Here is a 17,235-nt window from a genome sequence, read left to right on the forward strand (position 1 = left end):
TTTGCAATAAATTATTTTACTTTCTAACCCTATTTTACTATTTTAGTTATTGTACTTACTACTAAAATGTTATAGTCCCAATTATTGCAATTACCTTGATCAAAAAGTTGGCAAGTCATTCAAATATACTTTTGTGAAGGCTGACTTGGGCTCCAAAGCATTAATGCAATAAAATTCAATAATAATCCTGTATTAACACTTTGTGTGATTGAATACGCTGTTGTTCTTTACTTTTTTCAGATTATTAAAACAAGACTTTGGTAATTTAAGTACCAAATTAATATTTGAGTCAGATCAAACTGTACTTTTCATTAATGTGCAGTAGGAAACCTGGAGCTTTATTTTTAAAACCGATTAATTTATTTTCTTGATCCTCTTCAGTTAGTATCGACAGTTATTAATGGCGGGAATATGCATGTAAATCTAATGGACACGAGAACTCAGTCATAACCACTAAAAAAGTATCATTTGACCAGACCAATGCCACAAAACTTTCCATCTGTTAGTGGAAATATGCTGCCCATTAGTGTAGACATGAATTGACTCCATATTAGGCACAAGTTCAAGGGGGACACCTCGCTGTTAAACAGGGACCACCCACTCATCTACAGGACCATCAAAAGTGAACAGCACATTGGAGGAACCAGAGGTTATGTTTAAAAATGTATGCTGTAGAAAGCCTTGGCCAAGGAGTTAGTTGTCCCATTCCGCATATGGTAGACCTTCGTCCTCATCATCATCTGATTCGGGGGACGCCTCTTTAATTCTCCTCAACGCCTCGTGGATGCTGCGTGTTAGAGGATCCGCATCATGCAGATCTATGGATGCCGCTCTCAGGGCAAACCTCTGAACCTTTTTTAACTTCACTCCTTTCCTAATTTGTGCAAGTATATTATTGCTGTCATCTTCACCCGGAAATGGAGGCAAAGAGCGTAGGTCAACCTTTCGCAAATGGAAGCTACCACGCTTCAGGGAAGCTAGGACTTCATCCATCGGTGAGCTCACTGCAACAGGGAAAAGCACATTAGTACACCAACAGAATAGCTTAAAGTCATGCCAATGCCTTCTAACATACAGCCTCTTATTAGGCTTCAAACAATAATAGACGCAATTGGCCTCCTTAAATTGGTTTGTTTAAAAATATGTGATTCATAAGGTTATAAGACATAGGAGCAGAATTTGGTCATTTGGCCCATTGAGTCTGCTCCGCCATTCAATCTTGCCATAACTAATCAAGAACCTATCAATCTCCGTTTTAAAAATACCCAAGCTGCCTGTGGCAAGGAATTCCACCCATTCACCACAATCTGGCTAAAGAAATTCCTCCTCATCTCCTTTCAAAAGGTACGTCCTTTTTAAGGTTGTGCCCTCTGGTCCTAGACTCTCCCACTAATGGAAAAGGCCTTTCCACGTCCACTCCTTCTAGGCCATTCATTATTTGCTAGGTTTCCCACCTCATCCTACTAAACTCCAGCGAGTACAGGCCCATGGTCATCAAATGCTCCTTTTCCATAAACTCAATGATCGGGATCATTCTTGTAAACCTCCTCTGGACCCTGTCCAATGCCAGCACATCCTTCCTCAGATATGGGTGCCAAAACTGCTCACAATATTCTTGCTGTCACACCACCAATACACTAGCGAACCTCACCACGGGTGCTGTATCTGCGGAGATTGACCGTTCTCCCTGTGACTGCGCGGGTTTTCTCCGTCCTCCTCGCACATTCCAAAGACGTGCAGATTTGTAGGTTCATTGGCTTCTGTAAATTGTCTCTGGTGTGTAGGATAGAATTAGTGTATGGGTGATTGTGTTGGACTCGGTGCGCCAAAGGACCCGTTTCCAATCTATATCTCTAAACTAAAAGTAATCAAAGACTTTGCTGATTATAACCGATGGGATCTGAAGAAAGGTCTTGACCTGAAGCGTCGCTTATTATCCCAGCACTTTGTGCTCTACACAAGACCTGATGATACTCAAAGCTAAAGTTTGACCAAGGGAAATACCGAGAGGATCTAAGACTAGGCATCTTTCCATCCAATCCTGCCAAAAATGTTCTGAAATTAAACCACATGCGGATGGGTATGTCTAAAGCCTTTACCACCTCAATGAAACGACTGACTTTAACATCCCTTTACTCTCTTAAAACTTTGTCTTGATTCACACGCAATTCATTTCAAGCACCTCATAAGCTCCTTGGCCCAACCCATGCAGGTGGTAATGATCCCACTCCTGTGATAAAACAGGCGCTCTTCAATGCACATATGAGCAACGTACACCATCGAACCAAGTACTACACCATGACCTGAGAAAGCATTTACTCATTCGAGCAGCAATCCAAGAAGCTTTCAAAAGCTCAAACAAAAGCAGGTCTTCAAAATCTTAAAGCATTCAAAGGAAATACTTACCTCTTTGTTTTTTCAGTTCATCACTCGATGCAGTTTTCTTTAATTTTTTTCTGGCATTTAGTAACTGCTTGCTATCAAATAACTGGGGTGTTGGTAAACTGAAGCTCTGCGATATTTCTTTGCAGTCACCGGGCTGAGCAGATTTCTCCACTTGAGGCTGAGTCTCAGGCGGTTCCTCACACACTGACGTTGGTGGTGGCGGTGGAGCTGGCAGAGGAGGTGGAGGTGGTGGAGGCACAACATCAATGTCACTGGACTTTTCCGCACACGGGCTCGGAACAGCTTGCAACAAATCCTCTTCTGTCTGCAAAGTCTCCTGTTTTTGCGCTCTGCTTTCCAATTCTGTTGCTCCAGTGGATTTTGTCCCCTTTTCTGTAAGTGAGGTTTCCTCAGCAGCTTGTAATTTTAAGGTTCCAGGAAGAGACAATGTTTGATCTTTGCCGGCACAAGCCACCGAACCAGTATTATCTCTCCTTCTGATATTTGTGAATCGCAGTCTTGTCGATTTAAGTACAACTTGCCCAGTATGTCTCTGAAATAAAGATGAATGAATAGAACAAATGTATGATTATTTTTGTAGTACTGACATACCCAGCTGATTCAAACTAATTCTACCAAAACAATCTTCATTTTACAAGACCAATATTGAGACTTTCATCCTGTATTTATTTCGAACACACGTGACTCTATGATGATTGAACACAAGCTTTACTTTTATCTACAATCCAGGTGGGACTTGTGATTCTTTAAGAATATCAAACACACTTTGCTGAGTAGATAGTCGAAGATTTTAGCAGGATAAACAAAACTATCAGTGACTGTGCTAACACCTGCTTGGGGTGCTTACTCGAGAATGTTGCTTCACAACTGCATGTACTGACAAAACTAAAAACCTTCTTACAGATTATTGTGGGGTAAGATAAAATATACAACTGATTTTTTTTCTCATCTCTCGCCTAATCCTATCAATTCTATTGAATCCAATTCTCTTGGTTTTCAACACTCTATCTCGGCCCTCAAACTTAAAATGCACTTCTGAAGTAATAACTGTGAAATTTCCTAAGTGCATCGCTAATAACTCAATCAGTTTAAAGAGCTTTATAATTCTGAACTACTGATAAGGTGTAAGTTATTGCATTTTTGCAGACAATAAGTTCTTTCATTTAGATATATACTTTTCCTTTTGAATAGATTCAAAACGTTAGTCAGTAATGCTATGGGCCTAACCAAAGTCCTATAAAACTGCATCATGACATCCTGACAAATGAAGGCAGGCATACCATAAGCCTTCTTCACCGCTCCATCTGCTTGTGTGGCCACTTTCAGGGAACAATGGACCTAGACCCCAAGATCCCGTCATATATCATTGAGGTTGAGGGTATTTTCCCTTAAATTTGACCTTCCAAAATGCAACATTTCACATTTGTCTCATACTAGTCCTTATCCATATACTTGACATTCTACTTTCAGTTGGATGCAGGATTATCTATTGTTTTGTGACCAAAAGGATGTTCATACTTATTGCCACAAAGACAAGAAACTCAAACATAGGATATAGCAAGCTTCATACAACCTGCAACCTTAGGGCAAACTGTTCCATTACATATATATCTTTGAATCTATCTTTGATCAGACTTTGTGTGTTGGAAGGAACTGCACATGCTGATTTAAACCGAAGCTAGATACAAAATGCTGAGTAACTCAGCGGGACAGGCAGCATTTCTGGAGAGAAGGAATGGGTGACTTTTCCGGTCGACACCCTTCCTCAGACTGATGTCAGGGGAGAGGGAGGTACATAGATAGGGAAGTGTAAGGTGTGAAAACAGGACAAGGGGAACGGAGATCAAGGAAAATGTAGAATAGATCATTGTTAGCTGGGAGAAGGTAACAACAAAGCAAACAGAGATAAAATGTAGTCGGGGACAGTAAGACTGGAGAACTGGGAAGGGGAGGGATGGAGAGAGAAGGAAAGCAAGAGTTACTTGAAGTTAGAGAAGTCAATGTTCATACCACTGGGGTGCAAGCTGCCCAAGCAAAATTATGAGATGCTGTTCCTCCAATTTGCGCTGGGCCTCACTCTGACATGGAGGAGGCCCAGAACAGAAAGGTCAGTGTGGGAATGGGAGAGGGAGTTAATGTGTTTACCTCCTCCAACCTCATCTACTGTATCCGCTGTTCCAGGTGTGGACTCCTATAAATCGGCGAGACCAAGCGCAGGCTCGGCGAACGTTTCGATGAACACCTACGCTCAGTCTGCCTAAACCTACCTGATCTCCTGATTGCTAAACTCCCCCTCCCATTTCCACATTGACCTAAAGTGGACAGTGCCTGATGGTTGGGGTGGACATAGTGGGCTGAAGGCTTGTTTCTCTGCTCTGGGATTCTATGACACTGAAAGCATGCCACAAACAATAGTCACTGGTAGTAAGCAAGTAAATATTGTAGTCTTCCACGCCTTTCCGCCTTTAAAGGGAGGAAAAAACTTGGCCATGTCAAGTCCTGGCTTTGTTGTCTATGATGCCAGGAGTGCTCTTAACATTAAAAATATGCTGGAAGAGGAAACATCTAATCACACACTAAACAATTTAGGAAAAAATCTCCCTCTGGAAGACTCAATCCCTCACATCCTCTTCCTATAAACACAGTTGTTTGTCATTCTCAGGAAGTTGTCAACTCTAGTCTAAATGCAGATAACGTATTATAAATCACGATTCTCCAGAAAAAAACTAATATATTTGCACCCTTACTTAATTTATGCTCCTATTTCTAAACTAACTAGTCAAACAGCTTATCCACTTGAACTGCATCCATTTTTCTATACTCATAAGTAACTAAGAAATGCTCCTCAATGTCTACAATTTATAAGATATACAAAAGATGTAGTGTTAACGAAGGAACTGCAGATGCTGGAAAATCAAAGGTACACAAAAATGCTGGAGAAACTCAGCGGGTGCAGCAGCATCTATGGAGCGAAGGAGATAGGCAACGTTTCGGCCTGAAATGTTGCCTATTTCCTTCGCTCCATAGATGCTGCTGCACCCGCTGAGTTTCTCCAGCATTTTTTGTGTACCTTCAAAAGATGTAGTTCCCTGCAAACATCAATGCATCAATCTAGAAGCTATGCTTTGAGCCTTCAAGGACCACGATATCCTCACATGAGAGAAGCCAAACAACTTCTAATCTAAACTAAGGATAGTGCTACTTTCTGTCAATCTAATTGTGCTGGTGATGAATCCCAACACTCTTTTTTCCCCCATTATATTGTCACAACACTGATAATAAAGTTACAGTGAATTTTCCGGTATAATTTGTCACCGTTGAGCATAAAACGGCATATGTTGTGTATACATACTCAAAGTTACCCCCATGAAGGTACACTACACATTGCAAAACTCATCTGCTAGATGCAGGCTCACTTGCCGTCTTCACGCAGAGTCCCCCTGCATGGAAACACAGGAAAATAGGTGCAGGATTGGGCCATTCGGCCCATCGAGTCAGAACCCTCCCATTCAATATGATCATGGCTGATCATCTAAAATCAGTACCCCGTTCCTGCCTTTTTCCCATATCCCTTGATTCCTTTAGCCCCAAGAGCTAGATCCAACGCTTGAAAACATCCAGTAAATTGGCCTCCACTGCCTTCTGTGGCAAAGAATTCCACAGATTCACAACTCTCTGAGTGAAGAAGTTTTTCCTCATCTCAGTTCTAAATGGCCTACCCTTCATTCTTAAACTGTGACCCCTGGTTCTGGACCCCAACATCGGGAACATTTTTCCTGCACCTACCCTGCCCAATTTTATATGTTTCTATGATACCCACTCATCCTTCTAAATTCCAGTGAATACAAGCCCATTCTTTCATCATATGTCAGTCCTGCCATCCTGGGAATTAACCTAGTGAACCGACGCTGCACTCCCCCAATAGCAAGAACGTCCTTCCTCAAATTAGGGGACCAAAATTGCACACAATACTCCAGGTGTGTTCTCACCAGGGCCATGTACAACTATAGTAGGACCACCTTGCTCCTGAACTCAAATCCTCTTGCAATGAAGGCCAACATACCATTAGCTTTCTTCACTACCTGCTGTACCTGCATGCTTACTTTCAGTGACTGATGTACAAGCACATCCAGGTCCCGTTGCACCTCCCCTTTTCCTAATCTGACAGCATTCAGATAATAATCTGCCTTCCTGTTCTTGACACCAAAGTGGATAACCTCACATGTATCTACATTATACTGCATCTGTCATGCAGCTGCCCACTCACCCAACCTATCCAAGTCACCCTGCAGTCTCATAGCATCCTCCTCGCAGCTCACACTGGCCTCCACTGCCTTCTGTGGCAAAGAATTCCACAGATTCACTGCCACCCAGCTTTGTGTCATCCGTAAACTTGGAGATGTCACATTTAATTCCCTCATCTAAATCGATAATATATATTGTAAATAACTGGGGTCCCAGCACCGAGCCTTGCGGCACCCCACTAGTCACTGCCTGCCATTCTGAAAAGGACCTGTTAATTCCTACTCTTTGCTTTGTCTGCCAACCAGTTCTCTATCCATGTCAATACCCAACCCCAATACCACGAGCTCTAAATTTGCACACTAATCACTTGTGTGGGATCTTGTTAAAGGCTTTTTAAAAGTCCAGATAAACCACATCCACTGGCTCTCCTTTATCCATTCTACTTGTTATATCCTCAAAAAATTGCAGATTAGTCAAGCATGACTTCCCCTTCATAAAGCCATGCTGACTTTGACCGATCCTGTCACTGTTTTCCAAATGCGCTGCTGTAACATCTTTAACAATCGACTCAAGCATCTTCCCACCTACTGATGCTCGGCTAACTGGTCTATAATTCCCCCTTTTTTCTCTCCCTCCTTTCTTAAAAATTGGGGTTACATGGGCAACTCTCCAGTCCACAGGAACTGATCCAGATTCGAGAGAACTTTGGAAAATGATCACCAATGCATCCACAATTCCTTCGGGCCACCTCCTTGAGTACTCTGGGATGCAGACCATCAGGCCCTGGGGATTTATCTGCCTTCAGTCCCAACAGTTTACCTGACACCATTTCCTGACTAATGTGGATTCCCTTTAGTTCCTCTCTCGCACTAGATCCTCGGCCCCCTAGTATTTCTCGGAGATTGTTTGCTTCTCCCTTAGTGAAGACAGAATCAAAGTACTCATTTAACTGTTTAAGAAGGAACTGCAGATGCTGGAAAGTCGAAGGTAGACAAAAATGCTGGAGAAACTCAGCGGCTGAGGAAGCATCTATGAAGCGAAGGAAATAGGCGACGTTTTGGGTCGAGATCCTTCTTCAGTACTCATTTAACTGTTCTTCCATTTCCTTGTTTCCCATTATAAATTCACCTGTCTCTGATTGTAAGGGACTTAGATTTGTCTTCAGTAATTTTTTCCTTTTTACATATCCAATGAAGCTTTTATAGTCAGTTTTTATATTCCCCTTAAACTTTCTTTCATGCTCTTTCCCCCCCCCCCCCCCCTCTTAATTAACCACTTTGTTGAGTTCTAAATTTATCCTAGACCTCCGGTTTGCTGCTTCCTCTGGCCAATTTATATGCCTTTCCTTGGATTTAACACTATCCTTGATTTCCCTCGTCAGCCACGGATGAGCTGCCTTCCCCGTTTTAATTTTTCGCTAAACTGGGATGAACAATTTTTGGAGTTCATCCTTGCGGTCTTTAAATCTTTGCCATTGCATCTCCATCGTCACCCCCTTAAGTAAAATGTGCCAGTCTATCCTAGCCAATTCCCGTCTCATACCTTCAAAGTCTCCTTTCTTTAAGTTCAGGACCCTAGTCTCTGAATTAACCGTGTCACTCTTCATCGTAATGCAGAATTCCACGATATTATGGTCACTGTTGCCCAAGGGGCTTTGCACAACAAGATCGCTAACTAATCCTTCCTCATTACACAATATCCAGTCTAGGATGGCCGGCCCTCTAGTCGGTTCTTCTACATATTGGTTTTAAAAAACCATCCCTTATACATTCCAGGAAATATTCCTCCTCAGCGCTGCTACCAATTAGGTTGGCCCAATCTATATGTAGATTAACCTCACCCATGATAACTGCTGTACCTTTGCTACATGCATCCCTAATTTCCTGCTTGATGCTATCCCCAACCTCCCACCTGCAGCTTGGTGGTCTGTATACAGCTTCAACAAGCGTTTTCTGCCCTTGGTTATTTCACATACCATTACATACCAATTCTACAGCATCCAAGCTAATGTCTCTCCTTGCTATTGCATTAATCTCCTCTTTAACCTGCAATGCCACCCCACCTCCTCTTCCTTTCTGTCTATCCTTCCTGAATATCGAATACTCCTGCATGTTTAGCTCCCAGCCTTGGTCACCCTGGAGCCATGTCTCCGTAATTCCAACTATATCATATTCCTTAACTACTAACTGCACATTCAATTCATCCACCTTATTTTGAATGCTCCTCGCATTAAGGCACAAAGCTTACAGGTTAGTTTTTCTTACCTCCCTTCTACCTTTTCCTTCTGTCCTCCTTTTATGCCCCTCTGTCTCCTTGCATTAGTTCCCATCACCCTGCCCCGTTAGTTTAAACGTAACCTTTCCTACACTCTCTTTCCCGTTAACTGCACGCATGCGCTTCCACCTTGTTGACTCCACCCCCCCACTGTTTAGTTTTGCTAATGTATTGCTACAACAGAACTTCACAGTTAAAAAAACTATTTTTGGACTGTATCAGCACAGAAGGTTTTGGAATTTTTAAATGTGATCGTATGGATAGAATTTATGAATGCATTTCTGAATTCAGAGGATCTTCACCTGTTTAAAGTTTCGCAATCTATCCAATGTTTTCTGCCGCTCTTGGCAAACCCATTTACTAGTTCTGTCTTCCTCCTGTTGTTGATCACGCATCTGTAAACAAACCAACAGTTAATATAGACTGCACAAAGTACTTTTCATCTTAACAATCATGACTTTCCAAAAGACCAAAAGACCAAAAATATCGTTCATGTAGCTCAAAAAGAAACGTACATATTGAATGAAATTTTGCGCTCAAGGTTAAGAATGTTTACACCAGGAAGAAACAACAAATCTTTCTATGAACTAAATAGTTGATTTCAAAACTCAAAGTTAGCATCAAACAATAACATTTAGGAGCAGCAATTATCAAACATTATTTGATCGAGTCACAGGAATTTACAAGGGGAAAAAGCGATTACTTCCTATTCCAGTTCTTAGTTTATATCTTTGTACGCTGCAGAACTTCACGTTTATCCAATTACTTTTTAAACGCGATTAGAGTTTCTGCATCCACTACCTTTATAACAGTGACTTTCAGACTAATAATGTCCCTCAGAGCAAAAATCTACTTCTTCTACTGATTACCAGATTATTGACCTCCCTGCTAGGGGAAATGTTTAACATAGAAACATAGAAAATAGGAGCAGGAGTAGGCCATTCGGTCCTTCGAGCCTGCACCGCCATTCAATATGATCATGGCTGATCATCCAACTCAGTATCCTGTACCTGCCTTCTCTCTATACCCCCTGATCCCTTTAGCCACAAGGGCCACATCTAACTCCCTCTTAAATATAGCCAATGAACTGGCCTCAACTACGTTCTGTGGCAGAGAATTCCACAGATTCACCACTCTCTGTGTGAAAATGATTTTCTCATCTCGGTCTCTCAAAATGCTTTTATACATTACGATTAAAAATTCTTCCGAGTCTCCTATTATTCGAAGAAAACTCTACAGCCTCATAACTCCTTAATTAAAGCTCTGCAGACTTTATGAAGCAGACACTTCATATAGATCCTTGGCACCATTTTCTCACTCAACCACAAGTCGTGTGCTATATCGTGTCCAGAGCTGTACAAGATATTCTGTACAACTGTTTACATAACCCAAACACATACTGTGTTTTCTTCACATTTCTTATGCATCTAAAAAAAGGCAAGTATTCCATTTGCCTTCTAAACCACCTTATCTACCTGTCTGCATTTACCTGTCTGCTACAGTCATAGATTCTGAAATCCCAGAGTGTCATCTCTCTGCTCAGCTGCACTATCAGGTGTTATACATTTCCAGCACAACTTCCTTGATCTGACATTGGATGCCTCATCCAAAAGAGATAAGGATCTTTTACATGGCCACTGGTCCTTGAGGGTAGCAGGATAGGCAATCAAGGTGGTTAAAAATCTATCTTTCAAAATCCCTCTCTGTTCCTTTAAAAAAAATAGCTTTACTTTGAAAAGCAAAATACTGCAGATGCTATCACTTCCTTGACTGGCTACAAGACTTGTTCAGAATTATATCATGCAAGTACAGATCTCAGCCGGAGTTAGAACACTACAGTGATTTGTTCGACAGCAGATTGTCTTTGCTTGCGGGAATGGCCATGACTGTGTGGATTAAAATCGGCAATTCTCTCATAAAGACATAATCTAGGCTCCCATTATTGTCAATCCAAGACCATCAATCTCAAAGCTATGGGTAGTTTGCCTTTATGGTCTTTTGCTAAAGGCCATATGCAAATTCCTCTACTTTTAGGGCAGAACACCTAGGCTGTACCTAAGTTACGATTGCCCAATTTATGAACACCCCTACATATAAGCTCCCTTAATATTATTCAATTTGAATATCAGACAAATATATATTCACTCATTCGTATGAATGGAAGAACTAGTTTCCTCTCTCTCGCTTTACTTTTAGTAATTCTTTCTTATTAGTTTCCAGTGGAAGTGATGGAGGCAGGTGGAGCCACTGGAAGTGGAGCTTCCAGTGGAAATGGTGGAGGCAGGTTCGATTTTATCATTTAAAAATAAATTGGATAGGTATATGGACGGGAAAGGAATGGAAGGTTATGGTCTGAGTGCAGGTAGATGGGACTAGGGGAGAATAAGTGTTCTGCACGGACTTGAAGGGCCGAGATGGCCTGTTTCTGTGCTGTAATTGTTATATGGTTTTCTGTGCTTTTGATGTCATTCATTACAATACTGTGGAGGCATGCTTGCCAAGTCAAGAGATTTTAGTGTATTTTCTGACTTACAGAGGATATTAACATGGATCGCGTAAAAATGGAACCTGTTCATTACCCAGGGACAGGTTGATTGGTAGGGTACAGAAAGACAGGCAAAATAGGAACTACTAAATTGCAACAACGTGATGTTAATGTGTAGGAAGGAACTACAGATGCTGGTTTAAACCAAAGATAGACACAAAAAGCTGGAGTAACTCAGTGGGTCAGACAGCATCTCTGGAGAAAAGGAATAGGTGACGTTTAGGGTCGAGACCCTTCTTCAGATTGAGACTCAGGGGAAAGGGAAATGAGAGATACAGACAGAGATATAGATGTAGAACAAATGAATGAAAGATATGCAAAAAAGTAACGACGATAAAGGAAACAGCTGACTGGGTGTCATGTTAATTGGCTGTTTAAAATTGTTTTCGTTGTTTAGCTTAGATTTCAGGGGACTTTCCACTGTGAATGGTAGGGTTCTGGGGTGTGTTGTAGAAAAGAGGGACTTAGGACTACATCTACATGGTTTCCTGAAAGTGTCTTCACAGGTTGACAGGGTGGTGACGGCTTTGTTTGGAATGCTGGCCATCACAGGGCATTGAGCACAGGCGTTGGGACATTATGTTACAGCTGCACAAGACCTCATTTGGAATATTGTGTACAGTTTTGATGACCCTGTTGCAGAAAAGCTGTCATTTAGCTGGAACAAGTGCATGGAGGATTTTCTAGAATGTTGCCAGGCCTCGAGGGGCTGAGTTACAGGGAGAGGCTGGGCAGCCTAGGACTTTCTTGCTATTGAGGGAATGCAGCTTAGAGGTTTACAAGGTTAATTCCTGGGATGGCAGGACTGTCATATGCTGAGAGAATGAAGCAGCTGGGCTTGTATACTCTGGAGTTTAGAAGGATGAGAGGTTATCTTATTGAAACATATAAGATTATTAAGGGTTTGGACATGCTAGAGGCAGGAAACATGTTCCCGATGTTGGGGGAGTCCAGAACCAGGGGCCACAGTTTAAAAATAAGGGGTAAGCCATTTAGAGTGGAGATGAGGAAACACTTTTTCACACAGACTTACTTTTTGTGAGTCTGTGGAATTCTCTGCCTCAGAGGGCAGTGGAGGCCGGTTCTCTGGATACTTTCAAGAGAGAGCTAGATAGGGCTCTTAAAGATAGCGGAGTCAGGGGATATGGGGAGAAGGCAGGAACGGGGTACTGATTGGGGATGATCAGCCGTGATCACATTGAATGGCGGTGCTGGCTTGAAGGGCCGAATGGCCTACTCCTGCACATTGTCTATTATGTATTATCTATTATTTATTCCTTGGATCATAAGAGTCTGAGGAACGTCCTTGTACAGAGGTATAGAAACTCATGAGGGACATGAGGTGAATACACAGTCTTTTTGGCAGAAAACGGGAATCAAAAATCAGAGGGTGTAGGATTAAGTTGAGAGGGAAAAGATTTAAAAGGGACTCGAGCGGTAATGCGTGGTCTCTGTTATTCAGGCCCAATATCTTGTTTGTGAATATCTTATTTACCAAGAGACACTTCAATTGTGTATTGCAAGAGGACTCTCATCGCTCCAGGATGGTGTGTGTGCATTCGCAAAAATCACATTCTACTTTATAAGATTCAGATCACATTTAGTCAATGATTTTGTACCATGGAACAACAATGACAATGATGAGCTTTAGTTGTCAGAACTTCACATTACACCAAAACATTACAAATGGAAATTTCACTAACCAGCTGCTCTGCACTACGGGATTTGTAATCTTCACTTTGTTTGTGCTGCTTCATCTTGTCGTTGTGGCTTTCAATACAAATCTCCTATGAATAGAAACAGTAAGAAAATTACTATAGATTCAAAGTGCAGGCATTGCAAATTAGGTTAGATTGAAATGTTTACAATCATTTTCTGTATGCAGAAGATGATCTGTAAGGGGAATCTGAAAAATCTAGCGGCAACTTCACTGTCCAGCAAGATAGCTATTTTATTCATGAAAATCCCTTTAATGGGAATGAAGATTTACAGATGTGGCAGTTTCAAAACCAGTAATAATCCAAAAATAACGAACATATATTTCATCATCAAGGTGTTCCAAACATTCTAGCTGCACCCCATACCAAAGAAATGCATATATTTTTTACCTCACAATCTGACAGTCCAGCTATTGAGAAAAGAGCTGGAGTACCTCAGCAGGTGAGGCAGCATCCCTGGAGAACAGAAATTGGTGATGTTTCAGCCAGGACCCTTTTTGAAATTGATTGTAAGAGGGGAAAAAAAAGCTGGAAGAGTGTTGGGGCAGGACAAAGCCTGGCAGGTAATAGGTTCATATACATGAGAAGAGTTTTTTGTAGGCAGACAAAGACCAGAGATGAAAAGCCAGGAGGTGTGAAACAAAAGGATTGAAGAATTGTAAATATGAAGCTAGAGGAAGGAACGTAGGTGAAAGGGGTTAGGGTAAAGGAAGAAATAAAAACATAGAAAATAGGTACAGGAGTAGGCCATTCAGCCCTTCTATACAGCACTGACATTCAATATGATCATGGCTAATTATCCAAAATCAGTATCTTCCCCGCGTTCCTGCTTTTTCCCCATATCCCTTGATTCCGTTAGTCCTAAGTGCTGTATCTAACTCTCTCTTGAAAACATCCAGTGAATTGGCCTCCACTGCCTTCTGTGGCAAAGAATTCCACAGATTCACAACTCTCTGGGTGAAAAAGTATTTCCTAATATCAATCCTAAATGGCCTAACACCCCGCTCACCCGCTACCTGTTCTTTTGGGGGGGGGGGGGGGGATGAGAGCTTTACACATAAATTATAAATAAAGATAAGATTTTATACACAGTTTCTTCAGCCAGCGCTTCGTTCGCTTTTTCTTTATGGTGAATGACCTTTGACAAATCCCATGATTCCTTCTGTTTTTCAGAACACAGAACTCGTTTATTTGCCTCCACTGCCTCCTGTGGCGGAGAATTCCACAGATTCACAACTCTCTGGGTGAAAACTTTTTTCCTCATATCAGTCCTAAATGCCCTATCCATTATTCTAAAACTGTGACCCCTGGTTCTGGACTCCCCCAACATCGGGAACATTTTCCTTGCATCTAGCCTGTCCAATCCCTTAAGAATTTTATATGTTTCTATAAGATCTCCTCTCATCCTTCTAAATTCCAGTGAATATAAGCCTAGTCAACCCATTCTTTCATCATATGTCAGTCCTGCCGTTCTGGGAATTGACCTGGTGAACCTATGCTGGACTCCCTGAATAGCAGAAATGTCCTCCCTCGAATTAGGAGACCAAAACTGCACACAATACTCCAGGTGTAGTCTCACTAGGGCCCTGTACAACTGCAGTAGGACCTCCTAGCTCCTATACTCAAATCATCTCGCTCTAAAGGCCAACATGCCATTAGCTTTCTTCACTGCCTGCTGTACCTGCATGCTTACTTTCAGTGACTGATGTACAAGTATACCCAGGTCTCGTTGCACCTCCCCTTTTCCTAATCTGACATAATTCAGATAATAATCTGCCTTCTTGTTCTTGCCACAAATAGGTGCAACTCATTGACCGAACTATTGACACTGGGCCGAAACCCTAATGTTGGCCATAGAGTCACTGGCAACAGATTCCTTGCAGAGGTAGATACAATCATGAGAAGTTTGGGAGTGAAAAATTACAGCACGTAGACAGGAATGTAAAGTTGAAGTTACAATTGAATGTGTCATTATCTTATTAAATGGTGTAATAGGATTCAGATACCAAGTGTTCCTAATTCGCATGTTTGTATGTCAGCTTGTCTCTAACTTCTGTACCTTTGCTTTAGATGCCAAAGTGCAAGATCATAAGGTCATAAGTGATAGGGGTAGAATTAGGCCATTTGGCCCATCAAGTCTACTCCACCGTTCAAGCATGGCTGATCTATCTCTCCCTCCTAATCCCATTCTCCTGCCTTCTCCCCATAACCCCTGACACTCGTACTACTCAAGGATCTATCTACCATGCCGTAAAACTATCCATTGACGTGGCCTCCATAGCCTTCTGTGGCAAAGAATTGCACAGATGAGCTGGAGATCAGCTTGAGCTGAGGAGGCAGATGCGTTTTAGTTATGTTCTTTAGCATTACAGCCATGGGTCACCATTTGCATGGATTAAAAATTATCTTAATCATTATTCATTTTAATTGCTGTATTATGACAGGTGTCATAAAGAGCATTATTGGTTATAAAGCATTTTGCAATCTCCTAAATAGATGCACAAGGTCCACATTCCAATAGCTCAAAGTTAAACTGTTTGTGGAGTCCCGTTGTAGACGGGCATTTTCATAGAGTTATGCTGCATAAAGTGAGTTTTGAACCAATACTCATTTTTAAATTAGTTCCAGCGTTTTAAATGTTTTCATTTTTAAACAAAACAATTTAATATTTCCAATAATTTTTAAAGATTTATCAGCATGATCAATAGATTTTGATAGTTTTGAATGTTTCTGAATTGTGACTTTTAGCAACTTTTTATACTCAAGGATCAAAATCAATTTAAGTTATGGAAATGGAAAAGTGTCACACATCTTGCCTTTTTACTCTATCAGAACAAAATCTCTCTTTTAAAAAAATATTCACAGACATTCAAAGTCTTCCGACAGCTCTTTGGCTTAGGAACATGGCTTAGTCAGATCTTAAAGCATTTAGAATATGGCACAGTGGCTGAGGCACAGAAGAATTGCTGCCTTACTCCGCCAGAGATCGGATTTGATCCTGATTGCAGATGCTGTCTGTACAGAGTTTGTATGTTCTCCCCATGACCATGTGAGCTTTCTCCGGGTCCTCCAGTTTCTTCCCACAAAGACATAGAGGTTTGTAGGTTAATTAGCATCTGTAAATTGTCCCTGGATGGTGCTAGTGTACGGGTGATCATCAGTTGGCGTGGACTCAGTGGGCCGAAGGGTCTGTTTTCAAGCTGTATCTCTAAAGTAAAATCTAAAGTTCTGAGGCAAGACGTTATTTTAAGCAGGAAGATCAGCAGCTAGCTCTGAAGACATGAAAGGTGCTTTACAGGTTGGTATTAATCTGTCATGAATGTATATTTCAATGTAGTTGTTACATGTTATACAAGCTTTGAACATAAATGCACGTTCTTGATAGGTCAGAGCAAACATAGCCTTAAGCCATTTGATAAAGATGCTATTTATTTTCTTTATAGTGACCCTGGGCACTGGTCAATTGGTTTATAATTCCTGGAATGTGCCAATGGCTCTGGGTGGATGAGCACCGAAGGAAGGGTAGTGGAGGCCACTGGTTAAGTAAGGGATGTACTACGTTTCTGCCAGCCATCGCCATCCATACTGGAAACTCCGTTACTTTGTAGAGGTTGTACAGTAACAGTGGATGTGGAAGAGGTAAGCTGCTCATTGAGGTTGGCTGGACAGAAGTGATTGTGAAACAAATGTTATGCATTAAGATGCAAACATATAAATAAATAGGTTTACATTTTTTTAAATATAAACTTCTGTAACATATGCTAATTTTCCTAACCAATAAAATGTTTTTTTTAATAATACATCCATAGTTCCACCAGCCCCAAATAGCAAATGGACATTCACTGATACAATTGATTCATAATTAGATATTACTACTTTGACAGTATCAGTAACTACAACTATCTGCCTTTAAAAATCTGTTACTGATCATTTCTAAGAAAGAACTGCAGATTCTGGAAAATCGAAGGTAGGCAAAAATGCTGGAGAAACTCAGCGGGTGAGGCAGCATCTATGGAGCGAAGGAAATAGGCAACGTTTCGAGTCTGA

At 41.3% G+C, this 17,235-nt stretch overlaps 1 protein-coding gene across 2 annotated transcripts in view; it reads right to left on the bottom strand.

The window, feature by feature from the left end:
- Positions 1 to 337: 337 nt before the first annotated feature.
- jmy (junction mediating and regulatory protein, p53 cofactor) overlaps positions 338 to 17,235 on the bottom strand; it is a 128,698-nt gene continuing 111,800 nt past the window's right edge. For both annotated transcript variants that reach the window (XM_033018597.1, XM_033018596.1), the window contains 4 exons: positions 13,174 to 13,257; positions 9,228 to 9,320; positions 2,407 to 2,938; positions 338 to 1,004 (listed from right to left, as the gene is read on the bottom strand). In XM_033018597.1, coding sequence (XP_032874488.1) covers positions 694 to 1,004; positions 2,407 to 2,938; positions 9,228 to 9,320; positions 13,174 to 13,257 — 1,020 coding nt within the window. In that variant the 3' untranslated portion in view covers positions 338 to 693. The remainder of the gene's footprint in view (positions 1,005 to 2,406; positions 2,939 to 9,227; positions 9,321 to 13,173; positions 13,258 to 17,235) is intronic.

This window comes from Amblyraja radiata, chromosome 3, assembly GCF_010909765.2.
Source record: "Amblyraja radiata isolate CabotCenter1 chromosome 3, sAmbRad1.1.pri, whole genome shotgun sequence".
In the NCBI taxonomy this organism is placed as follows: Eukaryota; Metazoa; Chordata; class Chondrichthyes; order Rajiformes; family Rajidae; genus Amblyraja; species Amblyraja radiata.